The sequence below is a fragment of the Pituophis catenifer genome, unplaced genomic scaffold (genome assembly GCF_029215685.1).
Source record: "Pituophis catenifer annectens isolate HBS135680 unplaced genomic scaffold, rPitCat1.0.hap2 SCAF_4, whole genome shotgun sequence".
Classification (NCBI taxonomy): domain Eukaryota; kingdom Metazoa; phylum Chordata; class Lepidosauria; order Squamata; family Colubridae; genus Pituophis; species Pituophis catenifer.
Window position 1 is genome coordinate 72850281 of NW_027256884.1, and position 27794 is coordinate 72878074.

The 27794-nt window shown below is 39.3% G+C and overlaps 1 protein-coding gene across 1 annotated transcript in view; it reads right to left on the bottom strand.

The window, feature by feature from the left end:
* Nucleotides 1-27794, bottom strand: part of AGPAT3 (1-acylglycerol-3-phosphate O-acyltransferase 3) — a 153587-nt gene that overhangs the window by 11431 nt on the left and 114362 nt on the right. Inside the window, exons 2-6 of the mRNA XM_070944253.1 lie at nt 12627-12854; nt 7247-7416; nt 6367-6528; nt 2662-2815; nt 601-703 (exon numbers count right to left, since the gene is read on the bottom strand). Of these exons, the coding sequence (XP_070800354.1) occupies nt 601-703; nt 2662-2815; nt 6367-6528; nt 7247-7416; nt 12627-12804 (767 nt within the window). The 5' untranslated portion in view covers nt 12805-12854. The remainder of the gene's footprint in view (nt 1-600; nt 704-2661; nt 2816-6366; nt 6529-7246; nt 7417-12626; nt 12855-27794) is intronic.

Consider the following 27794-nt stretch of genomic DNA (forward strand, 5'->3'; position numbering starts at 1 on the left):
GAATGTCCTGAAAAACGTCCTGAAAACAACCCGAAAAATGGCCTGAAAAACGACCAAAAAACAGGCATGCGCGCACTGGCCAGTTGGTTTTTGGGCTTCCAGCGCACGCACATGCATGCACGTTCCGGTTTTGACACTTGGTGCCAAAAAGGTTCGCCATCACTGTGCATCTCATTCAAATGAATTCAAAGACTTAACTTACTGCTTTCTTAAAAATAGAAAGAAAGAATGGAGGCCGAGTATGGTTGCAAAGGAGTGTATTCTACAGATTGGGAACAGCACCAAAGAAGGCCTCTTCCATTTTCCAAGATGTTTATTTTATATTTTTGAAATTTTGAAAGTTAGGGACCATAATGAATTTCATACTAAACCTGAAGTCAAGTGAAACAACAGAGAGCAAATTACCACATTTTAAAGAAATTGACTTTCTTAGATCCATATATTTGCTTCTGTCCACTAATAGTCATAGTAAAATAAGTCTCTTCTAAACTAAGTCTGAAAAGCTAAAGATCGGAAAGTATAGAGGTGTGGGTGGCTGTTTTATTGCAATAATTGGACACAGTGACAGCTCTCAGTTGCAAACCATGTTCACACACTCACCTGACACACATATCTGCTTCATATTTCTTTCCATAAAGAATTCCTAATAAGGATGGGTTTTTATTTCCTCTGAAGTTTAATGTTACATCATACACTGCTGAAACTAACACAAGAAAGATAACATTATTGACTCAATATTCAAATAGTTGGAACTCAACAGTTATTAATTATATTAAAAGGCAAACAAACATATGTAATAGGACTATTATATCTAGATTTCAGAATAATGGCTGCTAGTGGCAGCAAAGAGTTTTATTGGTCATGCAGATTTTTGCAATCCAGCTGTGGTAGCTCTAGAATTACATCGTGGGTATACCTGAATCTGGAAGCCGACCATTCTCTAAATGTAGGGTGGACAGATTGTGTCAGACAGATTATGCAAAATCTTGATGATGCAATCATTTCAACAAAAGATTAGTGTTATGATTATAGAGTCTAGAAGAGTCTTACTTATTTGTTCCTGTTCTTTTACTAGGTTCGGATAATATCAAACCCACATCTGTTTACAAAAAGAAGACTGAAAGCCATGGTCTGAAGGTAATTTCAAACTTTTATTTGGATGCAGACTATAGAGTAATCCTTGACCTATGACCATTTGTTCAGTGACCAAAACTATGACAGCACTGAAGAATGTTGATTATTATTGTTGGCCCTCAGAGTTCCAGCCCGACACAATAAGTCCATGATGATGTCCCTATAACCCCATGATGACATGAGTATAGGCATCTGGCAATTAGTTCACGCTTACAGCCGGTTGCAGTGCTCCATGACCAGATGATTACCATTTGCAACCTTCCTTGCCGGCTTCCTCAGATAGTCAATAGGAAAGTCAGCAGGTAATGTTGCAAGTTGCTGGGGTAAGTCTCCCCCACCTGTGCATCTACTATGTGTGTTTATGTGTACAGTCAATAATTAGTCCATAAAATCCATTACATATGTAAAACAAACTGAGATTAATTAGATAAGCATATCAATCAAACTGGAGCACATTTTACATAATATTTGATAGAATTTGGTCAGAATCATTTGAGTCCAAAAGCAAAAGTTGTAAATCAAAATGATCTAAATGACCAGGAAATTTAATTAAATGTGAAGTTAACAACTCATGGTCGATATTAGCATAAATCAAACTGAATAGTAAGATGTATGTGTTGGTTTCAATGGCTGCTATGGGGCCAACAGAGCCAGTTCTTAAACATTTAGCAGCACCTCACTGATTAAAGGCCCTCCTAAGTTTGGGGATGGTAATTTGATTTGAATATGTAGCAGGTCTAAAAGGGATGTGAAACCTGTTTAAAAATAAAGTCTTTTGGGAGATACATCAAATGTCATTTAAAATCAATGTCCTTAAGAATGTTTAATAGCTTCTATTGTATGCTTATACCTTAGCAAGAAAGGAAACCATAGAGATTCCAGTTTCTCATGTATTGCTTTGGCCTCAAATAAAACCAAATCAGAAAGCACTTGGGGTGGGTGTTAGGAAGAAAAATACTTTAACACAATATGTTGAAATGTGTATTCAAACATTGCATTCGGACTTACTGATGTCAACCTGTCTTTACTTTTTAATGTAAAAAACTAATGTAAAATAATATAATTGGTTCTCTATCAGAGAAAAGAAACAGAGTGAATTTCTAAACTGATCCATAGTGCTCCCTTAATGCTGCTGGCTGGAAGAATGTAGTTAAACATTTAACCCATCTGTAGTATTTAGCCAGCCATATTTCCTATTTAACACCTTTACTTACCTATGTGGTATAACATGAACCTATATCTCACATGTGTGCTGCAAGTGCAAATTAGGCAATGTTTGAACACCAGCCAGCTTAGAAAACTAGCTTAGAAACGTAAAATGCCAAGTAGAATTATTAATTTCTCTGAATTAAAAAATAAAACTAATCGAAGTATTGAGATTTATTTATATTATCAGTTCACCATTTAAATACTAAACATTGTATCAATACAGATACTGTATGTTGAAAAATTTAATGACTATCACAACAATTACGCTAAGAAACATAATATGCATATTCACAAACAGTATAAGTGAGGCCAAGGTACCTGTTCCCCTGAGACATTGGACAGCAGTTGTAAAACCTTTGGTTCTGGGCAACAAGTGATATTTGAGTTTAGGCAATCCTTTGGATTCAGCCACTTCCATACTGATACGATGCTTAGTTTCTGTAAATCGAGTTCCTTCACAGTATAATAGAAACTGTATCACAGAAGGGGGGTGGGTGGAGAAATTTTGCATTACAGTACTGTTAAATTGTTTTAAGAAAGTTTTAGGGCAGTGGTTCTCAATCTTCCTAATGCCGCGACCCTTTAATATAGTTCCTCATGTTGTGGTGACCCCCAACCAGGAGTGGGTTCTAAATTTTTTACTACCAGTTCTGTGGGTGTGGCTTATTTTGTGGGCGTGGTTTGGGTCATGTGACTGGGTGGGCGTGGCTAACTGGTCATGTGACCGGGTGGCCATGGCTATGTGTATAGGGACTACTCAGAGGGCTGAAAAAAGTCATTTCTGACAGGTCCTCGCACTTTTGACTGGTCCTCACACTTATGACCATCCTCACATTTATGCCCGTGCAGCATTCTTAACAACCATGTCACTCATTTCACAACTGCTTCTTTTCACCATGGTGATAAGATAGGGCAAAAAACGTAAAATGTGAGGATAGTCGTAAATTCGAGATCTGGTCAAAAGTGCGAGGACCAGTCAAAAATAACTTTTTCAGCCCTCTGAGTAGTCCATGTGCACAAAAGGACTACCCAGAGGGCTGAAAAAAGTGATTTCTGACAGGTCCTCGCACTTTTGACTGGTCTTCGCACTTATGACTGGTTATCATTTATGCCCATTGTAGCATTCTTAACAACCGTGTCACTCATTTCACAACTGCTTCTCTTCACCATGGTGATAAGATAGGGCAAAAACGTAAAATGTGAGGACAGTCGTAAGTTCGAGGACTGGTCAAAAGTGCGAGGAACAGTCAGAAATAACTTTTTCAGCCCTCTGAGTAGTCCATATGCATAAAAGGATACAGCAATAGAGAGGGATGAAGGAAGGGAAGGGAAATTAGAGTAGGAGTGAGGGTAAGTGAGGGAGGAAGAGAGGAGGAGAAGGAGAAAGGAAGAGGAAGTAGGGAGGAGAAGAAGAGGGGGAGGAAGAGAAAGTAAGAAGGAAAGAAAAGAGAGAGGTGGTAGGTTTGAGGAGAAAGATTGCTGTACAATAAAAAAGATGAAAGGGAAGAAAGCCAACCCCAAACAAATATAAAGATATTAAGATAAAGAATGAATTGTTAAACTTTAAAGAATAAAAGAGAACAAATATGAATAAATAACAATAATTAGAAACACACATACAAATATACAATGTATTTTCTTTGAACTGAGTATTTGGCCGGTTCACAAATTTAAACAGTGTTTAGTCATTTCAATTAAATTTACAATTTCTATATTTCCTTTTTGCCATATTTATTCCTCATCTATTTTTGTAAAAAACCAATATTACCCTTCATCCTCATCTCTAATCTTAATCAAATTCAATTTTTCCCTTCTATTCTATATTATACCCCTTCCCATTGTCATCTATTTTTATATCCATCCTCACTGGTTAATTATGTAATATTACAGTTGTTTAATATAAATTCAACATTTTAATATAAATCAATTAGTTATATAACTACCTTTTTTATATATTAATCAATATGAACATGAATATTCCAATTATTTCCATGCAATCCAATTTCTTACAAATCAATTAATTATATTTACCAATAATAATAAACCAAATAATTTCCCCCATATATTCCTCCAAACCACAACTTAACCATTTCTGCTTTCAACACAATATACAATTAATAGTATCTCAATTATTACAATTCCCTAATTAAATAGAGCTTTTTTTCTTTTGTGTTTTAAAATCTTGAACTCCTCTTTTGCCCTAAATTTCCCATTGTTTGCACCTACCTTTTATGGTGAGGAAAAAGAAATCTGCTGCCTGATTTTCCAACGTTGCAGCAAACAGCAAAGCCAACAGCCTGTTTTACTTTCAGTTTCGTTTTGAGCTTGGTTTGCACAGGGAGAAAAAAAAATCTGCTGCAGCAATTTAGCAAGCGGCAGAGCCTTGAGCAAAACAGCTGAGAGCAAATCAGCTGAGAGTCGGGAACCAATCTAATCAAGGGCTAATTAGCCTATGCTGAAGCTCCGCGGGCTAATAAAATTACAAAAAAACACCGAACCATTTGTTAAATTGCTGGCTCGCCCGCCCCTCGCCCACCACTATTTATTGGCAATAAATAGTGGTGCAGAGTGGCGGGGCAAGCCAGCAATTTAACAAACGGTTCGGCCGAACCCCCTAGAACCGGCAGAATCCCACCACTGGCTATAGGGCAGCCCTTTGAAGCCCCGCGGCAAGAATTTAAACAGTTTTTTTTCCTCTAGCCATCAGCTGGGACTCAGGAGGCAGCAACAGATTGGGGGTGGGCGGGGTAAGCGAATGGGCGGCAATCCAACAGAGCAGAGAGTGAGGGTGAGTGAAGGCGTGGGGGGGTGAGAGAGGGCTTTGGCGACCCCTGTGAAATGGCTGTTCGACCCTCAAAGGGGTCGCGACCCCCAGGTTGAGAACCGCTGTTTTAGGGCATGAAGACAACTAAAATAAATCTGGGTTTAAATCTGGGTCCAAAGTCTTTTGCCTTAGAATAAAGATTAGAGAACATTCATAGCCTATAACCTTTTGCCCTAAAAGCTTCTCCTTGGAAAAAAAACAACATTCTGCTGCAAATATTTCTGCAGATTAAAAGTTTCTCAATTTTGGCAATTTCCAAGTTGTGTAGACTTCATCTTCCAGAATTTCCCAGCCAGCATACTGGCTAGGGAACTCTGGTAATTAAAGCCCACATACCTTGAAATTGCTACAGTTGAGGAACACTGCTGTGGATGATGAAGGCTTCTCAACATTCTCATCTCATCTCCAGAGCTCCCCTTATTACTAGAAATCTACCTTCATTAAATTATCATTCCCAAAACCAGCAGCAATGTAGCAGCAGTTTGTCCCAAACATACATTTTGGAATCAGAACATAAACTTGCTCGCTGCAGTGTTCTTTCAAAGCCAACAATCCCTGCAATAATATTTTATTCCTCAAAATCACTATATTATTCCTAAATTAGTGCTACCATCACTGGGCTGTGTTGCAACAGTTCAAATGAGAATTTCATGATAGCAAAGTTTTGGGCTATGGTTGTCTGATTTTTCCAACCCATATATGAAATATATGTCCCAGCTCCTGTTGTTGAGTTAGATATTCTGAAGCAGGGTTCTGCTTGGGTTGCCCTGAAGCCAGAAGCCTTCCTGTGAATAGGGTCCCCATTTAGACAGGGGCCCCAAATAGCACAGAAATTATCTGTATTAAAAGAAAGGACAGTACAAGCTTGAATCTCTGAAAGCCATGGAGATGGTTTGGCCAAAGATGGCCCTATTGCTCTTTTTAGAGTGCTTTTATTGCACTCTAAAAGTGCACTTATTGTACAAATAAGTGATAGCTTGCTTCAGTTATGACTGATCTGCATATACATTACATGATACATCCTGTAAAAGCTTTGGATTTAATTTAATAATATTATACATCTATGTATGATGGGAAAAACAGATTGTGTACTGTATATGACCAATGTTACATCTTATGAAAACACGGTACACATATCTATACAAATCAATATTTTTCACCATCCTATTAAAAGAGTTGATGTGCAGAACTTCACTTACCCACATATACTCGGGATAATCGGCTAGACGTTTCAGCCCTTCCATAACAGTGTCTCTATCTTCTTCCCATTTTCTTTTGCAAAAAACGATCTCTAAGAAGTACCATGTCCAGCCAATTATGGGCACAAACAATAGTTCTTTCTTTGCAAGAACTTTTGAACTCTAAAATACACACAAACATTGTTTATTCATCTGAAATATATCATTGGCAAATTCAACTCCTTTCAAATGTGTTCTGAAATAGCCTAAATAATTTCTTTAAAATTATCTATTTCCTGTCCAAAAGCCTGTGGTGTAGGTCAGGTTGAGCTAATTTATTTATTTATTGGTTTGATTTATATGCCACCCTTCTCTGGAGACTCAGGACAGCTTACAATGCGTTAAGCAATAGCCTTCATACTTTTGTATATACCTGTTTAGTAGGGCTTTCGGCCACCCCAAGCGGTGTTCTTTTTTTTTTTTTTTATACAAAGTCAGCATATTGCCCCAACAATCCGGGTCCTCATTTTACCTACCTCGGAAGGATGGAAGGCTGAGTCAACCTTGAGCCTGGTAAGATTTGAACTCGCAGTAATTGCAGGCAACTGGCAGCTAAGTGCTACTTAACAGCACTTTAGTCCGCTGCTCCACCAAGGCTCCAAATAACTATCGCAAGAGCACCCAACAAATTCATAACAAAGTGTGACTTGGAAATTGTGCTTCCCTAACTAAACTACATTGGCTCTCTTAGATTCAATTTATTTTAATTTAATTCAATAAATTAGCACAAAATAAATACATCTAATCTAAGAGTTTCCTACCCTTGGATTTGAAAAGGAAAAACACAAAATGTCAAATTCCCCAATTCCAAAGAACAAAACCATACGTTAAGACTACTCACCCCTAACACACCAAACCGTTCTGTCATGGTCCAGCCACACAGAAAATCTATTTCAAAGTTGTGGTTGAGAATGATGATGACGTGTTCTTTTCCAAACTTATCAATTGTGTCCTGGTCTGAGAATAAAGTGCATTCTGTTCCAGACCACCATTCCAACAACATCACTAATTCTAGATCACGGGAGGAAAAAAAAATCAAGAATATTAGGTATGACAAAGCCTATATTCCAACTTGGTCGTTGCTTGGTTAGTAGATATTAATTCTACAATTGCATTACTTACAGAGGACAGAAGAAAGAAATATGTAGTCTACAAATCCTGATTTATCATTGTACAGATGCAAGTGCATATTTTAAAATAGCAAGTTTTCTAAAGTTCAGCAATGCTTGGAAGTTTTAATTGAATAAAATTGACCAAGGTTTCCAATACTCTTTAGTCCTAAACAAGAGCATCATTTTTATTAATAGGAAAAATATCATTTTTCAAAAGCTCTTATAACACCAGAGAGGCATAACGCTGCCAACCTGCCAGCTATTAAACCCAGTTAAATCCATTCTGGCTTTTGCATAGGACTATACCTTTATTCTATTCTTCTTTCTTTCCATTCTGCAGCAAAATTTTATTCTCTTGACATTTTTTACTAACACAATATAACTTGCAGCAAAAATGAGAAGCAAAACTGAAATACTGACTTCCCTAGAAGAAAATAATGTGTGTGTGTTTTAGTCTGCTTAATCATAATTCTTACAGTATTTTTCCAGTATTAAACATTGGTCATTGTTGGTTGAAAATTGAATAAATGGTACATTATGTTCTACAAGAATTAGCCAGTAGCCCGAGAGTGTTTTTAATAGAGTACAATTAAGGTACACTGTTAATAAGTTCAACCTTTAAGCTTCTTCATTTTAATACTTTGTTTAAATATTAATAGGTTTAGCTTTGTTCAATCTGCTGATTGGCAAGCCTAAAACAGAATTATTTAGTTGTCTGCCTAGGCAAAGTTTTTTGTTCTCAGTGCTATGGATCTCAAAAGCCATGAAACAGGACTTTAACACTGCTTTAACTGATTATTTCTTAAAGGTATTATGATTGCCTTCTTTTAAAATTTGAGTTGAAATGGATACAGCCCACTAGTTCCTACTTCAGTGAGATATCCTGTAGGGCATTTCTTTACTGCCTTTTTTCTATTTGTTTGGGTGATTTAGGGGTGGGGAATTTGTGGTGGGTGGGAGTGTGTTTGGGGATTGTTATGTGTGTTGGACCTGGTCTTTGGGTGTTAAGTGAATTTCGTTGTATGGATATATTGTGTATACACGTACAATGACAATAAAGTTTTGTTGTTGTTGTTGTTGTTGTTTATTCATTTATTTGGAAGTTTGGATCTAAAGGAGAAACTTGTACCTTAACTAATACTTGATAACATATAATGAGGTCACTATTAATTACTTCTCCATCTTAATGAACATTTGCAACAAATAGTCATTTTAATTAGCAATTCAGATACACAAAGTAGATTTGCTATTTAAAAAGTGAACAAGAGGGTTAATGTCAGGGTTCCAAGGAACACCCCCAACAAAATAAAGCTCTGAGGCCTGAGGTTCCTCAAAGTTCCAATTTATTAGAGATGTCATGTTGGCACATCTGGGAAAACCTGAATCTGAAAGCTTCCATGTTTCCCCCACCCAGCTAAGAGTTCACAGCCCTGCCCCACACCCACAAGTTCATCACATTGTCCAATCAACTCTTCACACTCCACTGGATACAATCTTAATGCAGTCTGCATCAGACGCAGGCAAAAGTCCTTGAGTATGGAATGTTGTTATGACTAACTTTCTACCGCTCCAACAACAACCCCTCCCAATTTCCCCAGCTAAAATATGTGGCAGTTTAGAAGCAAAAAGAAAATTGTCTTCCAAAACTGAATTTGAGTTTTACCTTACTTGTTTCAACTTCACTTGTTTAAATTTGAAGATACAAATTTATACAAAGTTGTAGTCTTTCTACATTTTTCAAAATAAGGTCAGGGTAATCAAAACCTTTTAAGCTAGCACTGCAGTACAAATATATTGTAGAAAGACCTGAGACAGGCACCGGGGGAGGTCAAGGTTGAGGGACAAGTGGTGTCACAATTAAATTGTTTCTTGGATAAACTAGTTAAATATATTCCAATTCAACAGCAGTCTTGTTTTCAGCATATTGAAAAAGCGTGCTGCAAAAAAGTTCTGTTTTCTCAACATTTTTCAAATAAAGAAATGAAAGGCATAGGAGTCGTCAAAAAGGTTTTAAACTATTTTTTTTATCAAGTTTTTTTTTTTTTACAAACATATCAATGCGTGAACAGTATGGCCTCTGAGTGTCATGCATTTTAGTACAAATAAAATAATATTCATCATATTTACTATGTTTGACAAGCTTATATAGTTCTAGTGATAGTACACATATTTATGTTGTTATAATTTTTCATTATTCAGTTATTCAATATTTCAATATGTTTTTATGCCAATAACCATATTCTGAGTGTCATTCCTTTTAATACAAATAAAATATTATCAATCATATTTGTTACATTTAGCAAGCTTATATGGTTCTAATAATAATATACATTTTTATGTTAAATTATAATCTTCCATTATTTAGTTATTCAATATTTCAATGTTATTTTTATGACAATCACCATATTATTCAAGCATATTTAATAATGCCATCGTTCAAGTTCTGATTTCCCCTCGTTATTACTTCACCTTATTATATAAAAATGTGCATTCCATTAATCCCCCTCTCTCTAGTTTCCATCCCTATTCTAACTTTTAATTATGCCACTATTATATTTAAAAATATCTCCTTTCTATATTCCCTTTCATTGTCTCTTGACCGCTTTAAAGCTTTAATTGTTTGTTTCTTAGCTTGCCTCCCATATTCCTCTCTTGGATCTTTATCTCTATCTGCTTCCGCATCTTGACCAATCATTTTAAACATTTCTCACTTCTCTGCCATTTTCCATTGTCTAATTTTAAAAATATCTACTCTTGCCCCTTCCTCTCTTCCAAAAAAGTCTTCCTGCAACTCCAGTTCCTTTTTTTAGTTCCCTTAAAATACTCTCTCCTGGGCTTATTTGGTCGTCATTATTGTTTTTGTTTTTATCTCCTTCTTGTCATCTTGTTTTATTTATTGGTTTGTCTGTTCTATTTTTTCATCTACTCTTTCAATTGGCTCTTCCTAGGTGTCTTGGTCATTTCTTGTCCTTTGTATCATGTTTTCCAGCTCTCCATCTATGCTCTGCATTTTATTCATAATCTCCTTTTATCTTCTTGTCAAAGTATCCTTAATACTTTGAATTTCCGATGCTGTTTCTTCCCAAACTCCACTCATTTCTTGCTGGTGGAGCATCTCATTTAGTTTTATTTTGTCCCTCTTTTTTCCAATAATCCAAAAACCATATATTCAAACCTAAAGTAACTTCTCAAAAAATTCAATATTCATAAAATATTCAATATTCATTTGGGATTATGAATTCAATATTCATAATCCCAAAATTGATCAACCTATTCCTCTGGATAGTCCCAAAACTTTTTCCAGAACCTTCATAAGTCCATGTATAAATTCAGTCTTGTGTTGTAGCCTTCAGGAGTCACTTTAATAATAATGTCATTCTTATTCTCACGTTTAAATCTCCAATAGCCAAGTATTTTCAGGATTTTGAGAATGTGTTATGTCTTCCTTTTGTCAGCAGGTGGCACTCTAAGTCAAATTTCAATATTAACCAACCATCCAAAATATAAAGATGTTAGTTTTTAAAGTAAATAGTTCCAGCATTTTAAAATGCCTATCCAAAATAATGTCTGTCCAATTTAGAAATCCAATTTTCTGTATTTTTAAAGATTTTTTTGCCTTTTTGCCTTTGATTCTTTTTCCTTCAATTTTGAAATTCTTCTCAAAATGTTAAATCGCTGCTTTTAAAAATAGCAGTGAGCCTCTCTTTTCCTGGATATTCTTTTGGGGTTGAGTTTTAAATAAAAAGGATTATTGTCACCCAGTTCCAGACACTGTTCACCAATTCCGCTCCAGTACAGTTCTTAGATATTTCATTTTATTTTTTCATTTTATTAGATTTCTATACCGCCCTACTCCCGAAGGACTCACTTCTCACTATTTCTCAACTGTCCCAGCTTCGTGGCAGCCATATTTAGGCTGCCTCTTCTCCTCGCCTTGGCATAGAGGGAAAAAAGCCCGGGGTTCAGCAGGAGATTTGCGATCTCTCCTGCGACCTCTCAGGGTGCCTCTCCTTAGCTTCACCGCCCCTACAAGGCGGCTTTGGCTCCTATCAGAGCCCCCAAACAGGCAGAACTCAGCACAGGGAACATGGAGACCCGTTCCCTGAGTTTGATATTGCCACAATGTCAGCTGGAAGTCAAAAAGGATTTTAAACTATTGATACAGTAACGTACACAAGATTTTCCAAGTGTTTATCATAGGTTGCTGTAGTTCTTATGGCTGAAGAAGGTGATCCAAAGACCTATACGACTTATTTAAAAATCTGATTTATTTATTTCTTTTTGCAATGAAGTCTGGAAGAAAACAATTACTAGAATAAATACTAAAAATAAACATAGCCAAAAGTTTGGGGGAACTGACACTGACGCAAAAAGGGGAAAGCTAATAAGATAAATGCATTTTCAATTTTTAATGATTTCAGAAAGAAAAATATTTTCTTCTCCAGTGATTACTGAGGATGATAGTGGATGGGATTAAAAGCAGCATAAGAGAAGGAATTTCTGATACTCAGTTGAAAAATCTCCTGAATGGCAACATAAAAGATCTATGCTATCAGGGCAGACAAACTATTATGTGTGTCGGGGGGAGGGGGGATTGAAAAGGGGTGAGAAAGGAAAGATGCTAACAACTCCACAAGGGATGCTTTAGGTATTGAAAGAGTGGGAATTGTGTGTTCCTTCTCCACCTCCTATTTCCTATTCATCCCATACTTATAACTACAAAGACTTGGAAAATCAGAAAGAGATATTTTACGTTTAAGTCCATGATCAAATAATTCAGAGACACCACTTCTTGAGATAAGACATAGATAATCCCAGAGGTCTAATACTTGTGTGTGCAAATACATTTCCAAAGCACAATCCTTTATTTTGCTCCAAAAAAGTATCTTCTATAGCAGGGGTGGAGAACTATGGCCCTTTTATGACTTGTGGGCTTCAATTCCCAGAATTCCTGAGCGAGCCATGCAGGCTCAGGAATTCTGGGAGTTGATGTCCACAAGTCATAAAGGGGCCATAGTTCTCCACCTCTGTTCTTCAGTGTGAGAAGAAACCAACAATGTGAATAAGTCACATTTCAAGCTAATGCAAAAGAAACTATAGTATACTCACGGCTCCACAATGAATAGGAAAGGCGACAGTTTACTCGTCGATAAAACTGCTTGTTTATAGGCCAGAGGATTAGCGTGCATAGTTGGATGACGTTAATGATGAAGCCACTCACAACAAAGACAAATCCAATCAGGAGGTGAACTATAAATTGGGTCTTCAGAAATGCAAGTTTGCCCATGATAGTCCTTTTAGTAGCGTTTGCAAGGTCCTTCACTCAGAATAACAATCCTACAGAAAAGAAAGAGAAATATTGCTTAGCAAATAAAATGTTTGTAATCTAGGGAGTAAATGGGGAGAGAAAGGAAAAAAGACACAGAGAGCTCTTCTACTTCATGTAGCAGTTTGGGAACCATAAAATACATTTTTGTCACCAGGCCAATTCCATTCAGGTTCTCTCTGGCTGTGGATTAAGAATTGGTTAGCACTCTATGTTACAGATTCATTCCCAAGCAATAGTAATAGGCGCTCTTGCTATTAAATGACAACCCAGTTGTAATATAATTTATAGCAAAATGGTTTTCCAAAAGATCTAGCCTCTGAAGCCACAATATTAAAAGAAATTGCCTATGTATGAACAGGAAAATAAAAATGCCTTGTTTTTATACATGGATCCTGATCTTAAAAGACCTCTGAAACTGTAAGTGTTTCGTATTGGCTCACATTAAAAATATACAGGACTGGCTTAATTTCAAGGACATTTTAGCTTTTGCCCTGCACTGAAATACTAATTTCAGTTCCTTAAAATGGAATGGACTATCAGCTTTTCTTCCTTAACCCCAGATAGAGGTGTTCCAAGCATACATAGAAAGAGTCTGGCAATATGTACTTTCTACCACAGCCTTTATCTTGTTTTCAGCTCATGAGTGGAGCAGTCTTAAGTTATCCCTGGTTTGTATTCTATTCCAACACCATGCAAGGGCTGTCTCATAGCATGTAAAATCTATTAGGTTTTGTCATACTTGGTAGTGGAGAGAACCCAGATGACAAAAATAACAGAGAAAGAATAGGTCAGCAGAGTTGTGTAGTCAGCCTATTTCATATGAGTGTAGACTTCTTCTGACTCAAGTACAAGTGGATAGCAACTTCTTGGAATAAGGGAAGTAAGGAAAAAATAAGTATAGCCTTAGCACACTTCTTCCCAAGTAACTTTTTTTTCAAAACTAATTGATACAAAAAAAAAAAAAAATGCTCTCAACCAACAGGAAGGCTTCATATCTTAGTTGTTTAGAACTAAATATAACCTATGTTTGGAATAACATTATGAAACAAGGTAATCCAGTTTTTGAGTCAAGAAAAATTAAATCCTGTAAGAGTTTTACCTATTTTTAAACAGACTGGAGTCTGCCCCTCCCAAAAAAGTAGACACATTAATAATTCTGCATTACTTCCACAAAATTCCCTGCTGGTTTTGTTGCAAAAATATGTACATCCCTCTAGAAAGTATACTTTTCTTGGGTTGAAATAGTATAGTTTATTGAATAGCCTGAAGGCCTTTTCAAACAAAACAGAAAAGAAAAAGGGAAAAAGATAAAACAGTTACAAAAATAGCAATCTAAAAATATATGATAGATGACATTAAAATTTTACAATATCAAATTTCAATAGCTAAGTTGCCAAGACTAGATAACCCAAATAGGATAGCTCCTCTCTAACTGAGCTCATCTTCCTTACAATCGATAATTTTTTTTTTTGATATAACTGGCTCGTATTGCCGTCATTCTTTTAAGGTATCGAGTGATCGCTCTTACCAGGGGAGGAGAGTCAGCCCTCAACAGAAATGCTAATTTTTGGCTTATATTCCAGTGGGGAAATTTATTTATAATTGGGGACAGATATTGTTTTCTTACTTCTTGATAGAGACTACATTCGAATATTATATGCGCCGTGTCCTCCACGACATTTACCCCACATATGCATATTCTTTTGTCATACGGGATTTTCCGATAACGGCCGAATCTAACGTTGGTATCTAGAAGTTCGAATCTAAACTTAACAAATAACTGTCTCTCCACTGATGGCATTTCTAAATGTAAATACTTTTCCAGAGTGAAAGTTGTTTTAACTGCTGTCAGCAGTTTAAGGGAATGATTAGTTGAAAGGGTTGCCATGTCCATTTGCCCATGTATATCTTTAATCCGTTGTTTAACTTGGTTCAGTGTGTCACACAATGGGAACCCTACGCCATATCGGTTCAATATTTCTGACAGCCGGGTTAGCCAGGAATACCTTTGAGGATTTGAAATCTGCTGTTCCTCTAGACATATTTTAGGGAGTCTGCTGGCATCCATCTGGGTCATTTTTAGCCAGTAGGCTACCGCCCTAGTGATTGTATAGGTGTACATGAGAAATGTCCCAATTCAGTTCTGACGGCTGCAGCTGAAGTGGAATTGTTTACCCCAAGCATCCTCCTTAACAAATTATTTTGAGTTCTCTCTAATATGGGGGCCTCTGTAAGACCCCAAATTTCAGCACCATAGAGCATGATCAGAACAAGTTTAGCCTGAAAGACTTTACGAAGAGGTAAAATGGAGGTTGGTTGGATTCGTTTACTTAATTTGGATACAAGGCTTGCTCCTGCTCTGACCTTTTGAGAAAGGTATTGATGGTGCGGAGTCCAACCTCCTGCACTGGAAAAAACAATTCCAAGATAAGTATATTGGGTAACTTGCTCAATTTTTGTGTCATTAATCTGCCAATTGTGCTTTTTATTCTTATTGCCAAAGACTAAAACTTTTGATTTAGCTACATTTATAGTCAAGTGGTTTGCAGTACAGTAACGTGTGAGCTTGTCAAGAAGTCTCCTCATTCCTATTTGGGTTCTAGAAAACAACACTAAGTCATCGGCATACATTAATACGTTAATAAATCTAGAGCCTATTTGGGGGCTGTGCGTCAGATATCATTTATATAAAGGTTAAAAAGAGTAGGGCCCAGCAGGCAGCCCTGCCTCACTCCTCTAGTTGTCAGTATGCTGTTTGTTGAGGCCCCATTTGCTGCATATCTGATTCTAATTGCCATATTAGTATAGAGAATCCTGATCAACAAAATAAGTCTGGGGTCCATCCCCATAACTTGTAGTTTCCTCCACAAGTGGTTCCTATCTATAGAATCAAAAGCAGCAGTAAGGTCAATAAAGGCGGTATACAGCTTTTTCCCCTAGGTCTTGTATTTATTAATTAAGTGGGAAAGGACAAACAATTGTCTATGGTAGACCTACCTGATCTAAAACCTGCCTGCTCATTTGCCAGAATTTCCTTATCCAAGCACCAGTCCTCTATTTTATTTAGGAGATGTTTCGTATACATTTTTGAAATTATATTAAGAAGACTGATGGGTCGGTAGTTGGATGGGGCAGCTCTGTCACCTTTCTTAAAAATTGGAAAAACTATAGCTAACCTCCACCCTTCAGGGATTATCCCTACTTTATCGATATAAGTAAACAGTGCTACCAGCACCGGTACCCAAAAGTCAATGTTGGACCTAAAGAGTTCAGGAGGCAACAAGTCCTCTCCAGGGGCCTTCCTGGCCTTTAAGGATTGAATTATATGCTTAACTTCGGTAGGGGTAACTGGTGTCCATTCCGGACATTTCCTTAATTCTTGCTGGAGGATATCCAATTGCAAGACATTTGTTGTATTGTTACCATCAAATAAAGCAAGATAGTGCTTCTCCCATTTTACTGCTGATATATCAGTGTCCATAAATGGGGAACGTTGTTTTAATATACCGGCTATCTTATGCCAAAAGATCGTAGGGAATTGGGATTTCGCTGCCATTTCTACCTCTTTCCACATCCTGGTGTTATAGCTACTTTTCTTGTTTTTCAGTAGGGATTTGTATGCTCTCCTGAGTTGAACCATATTTGAATAATCACCATCCTGTCTGGATCGGTTAACTTTCTTAACTGCGGCTCTTAGATTTGACCTCAAGTTATGGCAATCATCATCAAACCACTTTCTAGAGATCCCATCTACTTTTCTATCATTCTGGATCATTAAGTTCCTAAGAATAGAAGTTAGCTCTGTATAAGCTGGCATTGGGGTGTTGCCTCCGGGCTTAGATTGGGAGATTTCCCTTGCTAGGTGTCTGGCTTCGTCTGAGCCCAAATAAGTGGTGACAGATTTGACATCAAGTCTGTGCCAATATAACCTTTTATAGTTATAAACCCGGGCGTTTGCTAAGGTGTCAATTTCCTCTCTTGAATGAGGCCTAACTTCTGAAGAGAGTGAAACCAGAGCCGTGATGGGAAAGTGGTCACTTTCCTCTCTAAATATAGCTCTTACTTCTGAAAAATGGTGTACTAAACTAGAGGAAGTGCAGATATAATTGATAGAGGTTGAGGTTTTGTTGGACGAGAAAGTATAGGGATATATACCCATCACTCGAGCCACTAAGTATTTGCATATCATTCATAAACAGCAGGGAAATTAACCTCTGGGCATATTTATTGGTCCTCTTGTCCATTGAGGACCAAGTGAACTCATTATAAAAGTAACCAGTTGGTACCAGGCCTCGGTTAGCATAGCTCTTCATTGAGGAACCTAGTCTTGCATTAGTATCTCCAGCTAATATAATTTTTGCTTGGGGAAAGCGTCCCTTTAAGGTAACTAATACTGAATCTAATTCATCCCACAAATCCCTTTCTAGAAGGTGGAATGAAAATGGAGCGATATATACATTAATTAAGATTAAGTCCATCCCCCTGAACGTACATCTAATAGGCAGAATATATTGGAATTGAGGATCTAAAGAAATTTCTTCACCCTTCCATCCTGTATCCCTTTTGACCAACGTGGTTAAGCCCCCAATTGCCCTCCCTCTTAAATTGACTTTGCCTGCCGGTTTATGCCATGAGGCAAAACCCGGTAAGCTGATCTGTGGATCATTAGTAGTCAGCCAGGTTTCTTGAAGGAGGATGAGATGATGTGTTGAAATCAATTTTATAAAAACCATCCGGTTTGCAATGCCTTTCCAGCCCGCTATATTCCAGGACAGGAGGGAAAGGCTAGGGATATAAGATACCCTAGTTGTTGGCCATTTGTTGTCTTGTCAGTCACCCCGAGGCACTACTCCTTGTGTCTCTTCCTCCACCCTTCTGGTGGAGGGGTCCGGAATTACTACCACCGCCTTCTCTGGAGTGCCAAAGGAGTCAAAAGTGGCCTCTGTTTGTTGCGGAAGTGCCTCCTCCGTTCTTAAGGAAGATGAGACAGGTGAGGGCAGTTGCACTGTTGGGGGAGGGTGAACTTCTGCCGCTACGTTCATGGTCTTTGTTTCTTTGAAAAGACTTTTGCCTTCCCTTCTATCCCGCTGGACGGACTTAACGACTTTAGGCCTTGTCTGCACATGCTTTCCCCGTTCTTCCGACTTGGATAGCCTTCTCGTTGAACTACAGGCTTCTGCTAGCGAAGATCTTAATAAATCAAATTCAATTAACATCGACCTTTGCTCCTTTGGAGACAAGGAGACAAATTCGCTGATTATAACATCCTCTGGTTTGTCGGTGCTTGCCTTCATATGTGGGACCTCCCTGATCTGGCCTGCCTCCATAGTTTCTCCGGATTCTGGAGGAAAGACCCTGGAGGTAGCAGAGTGGTTCCTAGGTACCATTTTTGATGTTTGGTTAAGTCCTTGTAAAAGCGGTTTAATAGGCCCACTTGAGAAGACTCTTGTAGGAATGACTTCAAATCTGAGCAGGGATCCTTTTCTTTTCATTACAGCGTTCGGTATAGTATTGCTGTCAAAATGCAGTATTAGTCAAACACAATTGCTATGCTGGGGAAGTTTTTCATATCTGAGTAGATCTATTAATAAAGGATCAGATTTCAATAGCTGTGCAAGTGAGAGGGTTATCCTTTCCTTTGAAGTCCATCGTCCTCTATTGCATGGGATTTTCCTTATCCTTAAAGCGATTTGTTTCTTTAACAACCTTCTTCCTTGATGAGGGTTAGCATCAGTACTTGCAATGCTTTGTTGTTTGGGTTGAGGTCTTACACTCTCCCACTCTCTCCGCGCATCAGGACAGTGTGCAATCTCACCCTCCTTAGCTGCAGAGTGAGGGCCATTTAAGAATTGGAAGATCCTCTCGATGTCTCTTTTGATCGATGTCAGTAAGTCATATATTGAATCTACTGTGTGCGCAGTTAACATACTCTGAGTACAGACCATCTCTCTGAGGTCTGAATATGTCGGAACTTCTTTTAAGCAGCTAGAAGTAGGAGAGGGGATAGAGCTTGAAAAATCATCCATTCTAGCAGGCGAGTTTGAATCTGAAATCCGGGAAGAAAACTCCCCTTCTGTATCTCCCTCTCCCAATGATACAGTCGACAGAGACAAAGTTCGAAGTTCAGATTGGGGTTCTGGATTACACCTCTCCATAAAGTCATCCAATTTAAGCTGTTTAAGAGGCTTGGAGTAATTAAGTTCTGTCATAGATTTTGGGGAGAGAGAGCAAGCTCTCTGCCTCTTACTTTTCTTTCCCATTCTGGTAGACAGTTGATCCAGTATCTCCCAGCGAAATTAAATATTGCGATAATTTATCCTCCCTCGGCAATCGTAGTTAAGGTAGGCCTTAATGATGGTCTCAGCCGAGGCACCACAGAGGTAAAAACCAATCTCCTTTCCAAACAACGGCTTGTCTTTTACTCCTACTTCTTTGCTATCATCTATTTTCAGAAATGTTTAAATTGTTTAAATTATTTCACAGGGAAATATGTGGGGGAAGGAGACTAAAAAGCTGATAAGGTTTCATTAAAGGCAGGCCTACCGGGAGCGTCTGCAGCCAGTTCCTTACTGTACTCGTTCCAAAAACAAACAGCTCGAAATCCCCTCCGAAGTTAGGGGCCTCCAGTGAGGTTTGTCAATAAATCCGGTAATCCCAATTTCAGGCCTTGCAAGGAGGAGTCACAGGAGTAGCCTAGGCCAAGAATGCAAGTTGTAGTGTTGTTAAAATATGTCTAAAACAAACAGTAGCCACACTATATGTGCTTTGTAAGAGTCCGGTATAGATTAAAAATAGATTAAAAGTGAGTTAAAAATATAAAAATACTTTAAAACGTTAAAAAGAAAAACCTAATTTGCTTTTGGGAGAGCTCCTTACAGCCGTTCTCCGCATCTAAGATATGACAACCTTAACCTACTCTCGCTTAAAAGTATTTCCATTAATGTCAACACTGCTCAAATCAAATTATGATAGAAACCTAAAAGCTTAAACTCTTGTAACCATACATTAAGATTTGATTTTTGAGCACTTTTAAGGATTAGAGCTCATGAGGCAGGAACCAACACAGTTCGGACAGAATCATTGTAAAGTATAACCTTGGAACAGATGTCTTTTGACTCTTAAGTCTGGGCGAAAAAACACTTTCTGGAGAAAAAAAAAGTTTAGGATTTAACCCTCCCTATCTCTCTCTCTCTCATCTGTCTGTCTGTCTGTCTGTCTGTCTGTCTGTCTGTCTGTCTGTCTTCTGTGTTTTGCAGAGGGGTTGACTTTATTATATGGACTGCAGCTCTCATAATCCCTTGTGATTGGTCACATTAGCTATTAAGGCTGCTAAAAACTAAAATCTGCCACATCAGATTTTAGGGCAATTATAGTTTCTTTATTTCCATCTGTATAGACCAGGGGTGTCAAACTGGTGGCCCACAGGCCAGATGCATCATGTGCAGGCCATGCCCACCCCAACTCCGTAAAACGGAAAAAAAATCGCGAAATGTCACATGACAGCAACATGGCGCTGCGAGTTTGATACCCATGGTATAGATCAGTGATGGCGAACCTTTTTGCCGTCACGTGCCAAATGCGGAGGGAGCGGGGGGGGTTGTGCGTGTGTGTTCCCACACCCATAATTCAAGGTGCCCCGCCCCCGCACATGCACACATGACCCTCCTGCACTCCCCCCGCTTTTGGCACGTGATGGCCTGGTGGGCCCGGTAGGCCCGTTTTTTGCCCTCCCCAGGGTCCAGAGGCTTTCTTGGAGCCTGGGGAGAGTGAAAATGGCCTTCCCCACAGGAGGCCCTCCAGAGGCTGGAAACAGCCCATTTGCCGACTTCCGGTGGGACTAGAACTCGGCAAACGGGCCATTTCCAGCCTCCAGAGGGCCCATGGAGGGGTGGGGAAGGCCGTTTTCGCCCTCCCCAGGCTCCTAGAAAGCCTCTGGAGCCTGGGGAGAGTGAAAAATGGGCCTCCCCCCCGGAGGCCAGAAACAGCCTGTTTCCTGACTTCCGGTCGGCCCAAAAATCAGCTGGACAGTGCACACATGCATGCCAGAGCTGAACTAGGGGAACGCTAGCGTGCCCACTGATATGGCTCCGCATGCCACCTGTGGCACACATGCCATAGGTTCACCATCATGAATCGTAGACCATCTTACTTGGTCTTCTGCCACATCTACTCTCCAGACTTTTTCTTATTGACAATTGCTAAGTATGGGCTGCTACATGGCAGGTGCTTATCTTTAGAATTCTAAAATTCTGGCATGCTTTAGCTTTTTCATTTTCTATTATTTTGTTTATTTTGTGGCCCCACCAATTCTTGCTTGCAGGCAAATAGTTTTTCTTGCAGATATTCAAATGCATCATTGTTGCTATGCTATCATGCTATTATATGGAGTCAGTCTGTGCAGTCTTCTTGCAGCAATTAACCAGGTGGTCCACTGTTTCTTCAAAGTATTTGCTGAAGAGACATTTGCTGTTTATTGCTGTCTTCTCAATTCTGACTTTGTATGCATTTGTTTTTAAAGTTTGGGCTTCTGCAGCCAGAATTAGCCCCTCTGCCTCCTCCTTCAATTTTCCTGCACTTAGCCATTGCCAGGTCTTGTTATTTGTTTGCCTGCTATTTTTTTTTAACATACTGGCCATATAATACAATATTATGCCTTGTCATGTCTCTCTTCTATTCTTCATTTAGCTTTTCATTTAGGCCAGTGTAGCCTCTCCAATATTCAGTAAGCCTTCAATACATCTTCTTCATTGTTCTTCAGATATTCCAATGCCCTTTTTTCTTCTTCAGTTTTCTGGAATACTTGCCTCAATGGTATTTCCTCCCCTGATTTTGGACTTTAAGATCTTCTTCCTTCTTGTGATGTATTCACTTTTATTCTTCTTGACTTCAGTGTCCTTGATGAGGTCAATTTGAAATATCTGTAGTGACCATCATCATCCAGACTCTTGCTGTTATTTCCATAACACATCTTGATTTTTTCAGTTTTTGCTATTTTCCCATGTTGATATACAGACAGTTTTGAGCAGCTATTATAATTATTTTAAAGTGTTAAAAACCATTAAACATCACAGCTAAAAAAGAAATAATGGATGAAGGAATGTTAATGATAATGGAACCATCTCAATCCCTGGGGTCCACAGGCCTGATGGAACAAACTTCATAAAGTTAAGAGCAATGTGCAAGCCTCACCTCAAGGGGGAGGACATTCTACAAAATGAATGCAACAAGTGAGAAGGCCCACCTAGAGCCTGCCAAATATATAGTAGCTCCCTAAATGTCCTCTCTACTGGTTCTGATGGAGTGGGCAAATGTAACTGGAAAGAAACAATTGCTCAGATAACCAGGTCCCCTGCCATGTAGGGCTCCCAAAGAAGAGATGTAATGTGTGTTCTACAAGAAACATAACTGGTTGTATTGTTACATTTGGCACTAACTGAAGTTCCCAGATACTCTTCCAGGGCAGCCCAATGTACAGTATGTTATTGGGAGTGTCCAACGGGGAGATGACTGAAGCATTGGTGACTGTAAGAGACCCTTAGTCTAGGAATGGGCGTAACTGGCGCACAATATGAAGTTATGCAAACACCCTCCTAGCCACGATTGCTACCTGCTCATCAAGCAGAAATCAAGATTCCAGGAGGACCTCCAGATTTTGCATGAGGTCTGATTAGAACAGTATAACCCCATTCAGCAACAAAAATGGCATAATCCCAGAATGGAAGGATCCCAAACTCAAAGCCATTCAATCTTTCCAGAGTTCAGATCTCCACTCAAACTCTCATAGCCTCCAGACATTGGGATAAAATGTCCACAACAATGCTTAAGTTTGTCAAAAGGGCAGAGATGTACAATTGGCTATAATCAGCATATTAATGATGCACATTCCATGGCAATGGATGAGCTTACTTAGCAGGCTCACATAAATGAGGAGGAAAGAGGAAAAAGCACTGATCACATCACACAGTACACCCTGAGGAAGAGGATCCCTTCTTCCCAATCACCAATTGGAATTGACCATGAAAAAAGGAGGCAAGCCAGCAGAACACCATGCTGCCCAGCCCCAGTCCTGAATCAATCCAGAAGGATACCATGATTGAAAGTATCAAAAGCCACCGAAACATCAAGTAAGGCAAGGATGAATACATAATTCCCATCATGCCCATGCCAGAAATCATGCAAAAGTGTGATCAATGCTATGTCCATCCTATACCCTGGTCTGAATCCTGACTGAAAAAGTATCCAAATAATCCATTTCCTCCAAGATCGTCTGGAACCTTCTCAATCACCTTCTTCAAAAAGATACCAGATGAAAATTATCCCGTATCATCAGGTCTAGCAATGTTACAAAGTTACTTAGTAAGCGGTATAGTCTTCAAGCAGATAGATTCACTCTGCTATTGTGTTCTGTAAACAAGGACAACAATTTGATAAGAAAAGGATACTCTCTTATATTTATACAACAGCAGTAATTAGCAACTTATTCTCATGCCTGTTGGTGCATATCAGATAGATGGGCTAGAAAAAGTTGTTGTCCATTCTTGCTTCCAGGCAACATGAAAGAGAAAATGACACCTAGAAGGAGGAGGTCCATATACCTTGGGGTGGCTTAAAAAGTTGTCATGGTGATTTTCAAAGACAAATCACAGACAGATTTGTATTAATTATCTACAATAAATTGTTGGTTATTTGGAAAACAGTCATAATGCAAATTTCGCTTACAATAGCCATAGGAATAAAGCAGGTGAACCATGGAGCACAGAAGCAGTGATTAAACTATACCAATTTATGAGGGCAAAGTTCTCTGCTTTCAAAACACATCAGAACAAATAAGGGGAAGAAAATCTCACCAAAACTTTCATTTCAATCAAAAAGTGGAGTTTTCAAAAGATTGCCTTTGCTTTCTGACTATACTTAAACCATTTGTACAAAAATTTCCATAGAAAAAGGAAAACAAAAGTTTTCTTTTTTCTATGGTGAGCAGATAGAAATAGGAGATATAATCACTGCAGACAACACATGAAGTGGCCAGAGATCTCACATGGGATGGAAAGCAGAAGTGTAGAAGGATGACTAAGACTAAAACCATACTATGCAAAATACTGAAATATACAGCCTATTATCCTATGCTGCCATTTTTGTTGTTGTTTTGTTTCTGCTCATTCCAGAAAATTCACAGCTTCTTTCAGAAGGCGGAGGAAAACAGAAGATGGAGGAAAACAGAAGAAGTTCAGATGTCCTTGTATCTCCTCCAAAGAGAAGATTTCATTGAAGAAATCAGTGGGCAGGACAACAGGGAAACATTGCTCCATGTAATCTGGAGGTCTTGATAATAAATGAATGTTGAACGTATTTTTTTTTAAACAGTTTCTAATGAACTCTGAATAATTATAGTTAAAAATGCACAGCAAATAAAACTACATAGAAAAGGAGCTCAAGATGACAAATGTTAGAATATGCTAAAAGTGCAATCACAAGCAATCCCAATAAGGGGAAACATGGAGGACAACAGACAAAGTCAATATAGTCATACAAGAATTTTAGTGAAAAAAGGATACATAATGAAGGTAAAATGAGGAATAGGCTACCAAGGAAAAATACATAAGACATAGCTTGGAACTACTATATAGCTGGCATCAGGAAGACTAAAGTTCAAATGAGCTAAGGTTCGTGAAGGGTTTTAAAGAAACTCCTGGAAACTAGGACAGACTCCCACCAAGACCAATCTTCAAAAATAGGTGTATATCACTATACATCTATCAATGTGACATCGATACCTGGGAAGATTTCAGAGCAGATTACAAAGCAATTGATCTGCAACCACTTGGAAAACAATGAGGCAAGAAATATTGTCAGGGTTCCAAGTAACACCCCCAATGAAAGAAAACTCCATAATGGGTTTCCCCTTGCACCACTATAGGTTTGGGTGCTTGTCGGGTTTATGGTCTCAATCTCGACCCGACCGCTGGCTTTAGTAAACTGCAGTGAAAGACAGGATAATTATTTAATGGGTTAATTATTTTCATTATTGGGAAAGGATCTAAAAACTTAGGTCCCAGCTTTTTACTGGGCAACTTCAGTTTTATGTATTTGGTTGATAGATAAACCCAATCTCCCACACGGAAGGGGGGTTGAAGAGATCAGTGTTTGTCAGCTTGCTTTTTATACATTTCAGCGGCTTCTGATTTCATCCATTCGGTCAGAGTGATGGAGGAAGGTGCTCCTCTGGGCAGCTCGGGCATGGGGGCAAACTCCATGCCCCTGGTGACCTGGAAGGGGGTCAGTCTGGTGCTGCTATGAATGGCGTTATTGTAAACCACTTCTGTGAATGGCAACAAGTCCACCCAATTCTCCTGTTGGTAATCCACATAACATCTTATATATTGTTCCACCATTGCATTTGCTCGTTCCACGGCTCCGTTTGTATTCGGATGGAAAGCTGAGCTAAGTCCTTGTGTGGACTCAACCAATTTCAGGAACCCCCTCCAGAATTTAGCGGTGAATTGGACCCCTCAATCGGAAATTATCCTGTGGGGTACTCCTTGTAGGCAGTAGATCTGTTTAATAAACATCTTTGCCAGCTTCTTCGCTGAGTGCAATCCCAAGCAAGTGGTGAAATGGGCTTACTTGGAAAATAAGTCGATCACCGTCCAAATCACTGAATTTCCCCACTTTCTGGGAGTTTGACTATAACGTCCATTGCTATTTCCTCCCAAGGTCAGCTGGGGTTGGATACTTGCTGGAGGAGCCCAGGTTTCCCTGGTCTCATTTTCATGGCTGCACAGGTGGCACAGCTTTTTATGTAATCTTCCATATCCGCTTTCATCTTTGGCCACCAAAATTGTCTCCTAGCCAGGTGCAAAGTTTTCAGGAACCCAAAATGGCATGGCTGCGCTGTAGTACTTCCAGCCTCAAGCTGGCGGGGACATACAGTTTGGACCCCTTCCAGGCCAATCCATCTCTCATGGTCAAGACATCTTTATTATCGGTGAGCCATGAGTGCTATGGTGTGATCCGCTTCATGCTGAGCGAAGGAGGTCAATGTTCCACTCAGTGCTGCTGGAACGCCCTGGCCCAGAAAGGTGAACATGGGTTGAGCTAGGGTCCATCCGGGTGGGCCAGTACTAGGAGGTTGTGTGATGCTGCCCATGCTGAGCTGGCCAAACCGCTCCAGTAGGTCTGCCAGCAACTGGCTGCGTGACTGTGGTGGGAAGCCCCACTCTCGGGAGTTGCTGAGATCAGCCGGTCCCAATGCTCTCCATTTGAGGGCTTGGGTCTATTCCGCTCTGCTTGCTCCCATCTTTCCTGAATCTTCATGCTGCCCGGTGTTGGGTTGGCGCTCTGGGCTCAGGACCCCGGAGTTCAGGGAGCTGGTTGAAGTTTGAAAGGAGATTCGGGTTAACTTCAGGGTTCCAAGTAACACCCCCAATGAAAGAAGAATCTGAGGCTAGAAGTTCCTCAAAGTTCCATTTTAATAGAGATGTCATATTGGCACATCTGGGAAAACCCGAATCTGAAAGCTTCCTGGTTTTCCCCACCCAAAAGAAAGTCCAGGTCCCTGCCCCAGCACCCACATGTCCATCATATGGTCCAATCAATGCACCGTCCCAACTGGAGATGCTGCCCAGTCACACCAGTCCAGGTGCAGGGCAGGGTATCCTTGACTCTCAGAGAAAAGAATGTTATTATGGCTAGATATTTCCCCAACTCCATACAATCTCCCCTCCCAGTTTTCCACAGCTCTGAAGATCCAAAGTAAAAGATGGCTTCTAGGACTGACAAATGTACTAAGATTTGTATGTGTTTGTGTGCATCTGCTTTCAAATCAGTGCTAACTTCTGGGTACTACCTGGACCAGTGGTAGGTTGCTCCTGGTTCGCACCGGTTTGTAAAAACTAGTATTAAAAATTTTTAATAGTTCGGAGAACTGGTAATAAGATTGGCTGGCCACGCCCCCAAACCGGTTCCCGGCCCAGTCGCCGTTCGCTTACCCCACCCATTCCCAATCTATTGCTGCCTCCTGAGTCCCAGCTGATGGCTAGAGGGAAAAAAACTGTTTAAACTCTTGCTGCGGGGCTTCAAAGGGCTGCCCTACAGTTGATCAGTGTTAAAAGAAAACAAATCAGTAGACCGGTGCCTGCAAAAATAAATGGGTAGACCCAGTGGTGGGATTCTACGTCGGTAAAACCAGTTGTTAAGTAGATAAGCCAGTGGTTGCCAAAGTGGGCGGTACTGCCCCCAGTGGGATGCCTTAGGGGGGCGGTAAGAGGCAAAAGAGGGCGACGGGGGGCTAAGTGGCAAGGAGGGTGGCCCCCACCCTTTGGCCTGTGCCTCGCAGCAGTTACCTCCTTGCAAGCAAACAGCAAGAAAAAACAGCCCCTTTCAGCTTCAGCATAGGTTAATTAGCACAAGTTGATTAGATCGGCCTCCCGACTCTCAGCTGATTTGCTCTCAGCTGTTTTGCAAAGGGCTCTGTTGCTAGCTGCAAAGGGTGCTGGAGCAGATTTTTTTCCCCCTAGCTATGCTGAAAAAACGAAACTGAAAGTAAAGCAGGCGCTTTGCTGCAACGTGACAAAATGAGGCAGAGAGAGATTTCTTTTTCTTTTTCCTCACCAAAAAAGGTAGGTGCAAACAATGGGAAATTTAGGGCAAAAGAGGAGAGTTCAAGATTTTAAAACACAAAAGAAAAAAAGCTCTATTTAACTAGGGAATTGTAATAATTGAGATACTATTAATTGTATATTGTGTTGAAAGCAGAAATGGTTAAGTTGTGGTTTGGAGGAATATATGGGGAAAATTATTTGGTTTATTATTATTGGTAAATATAATTAATTGATTTGTAAGAAATTGGATTGCATGGAAATAATTGGAATATTCATGTTCATATTGATTAATATACAAAAAAGATAGTTATATAACTAATTGATTTATATTAAAATGTTGAATTTGTA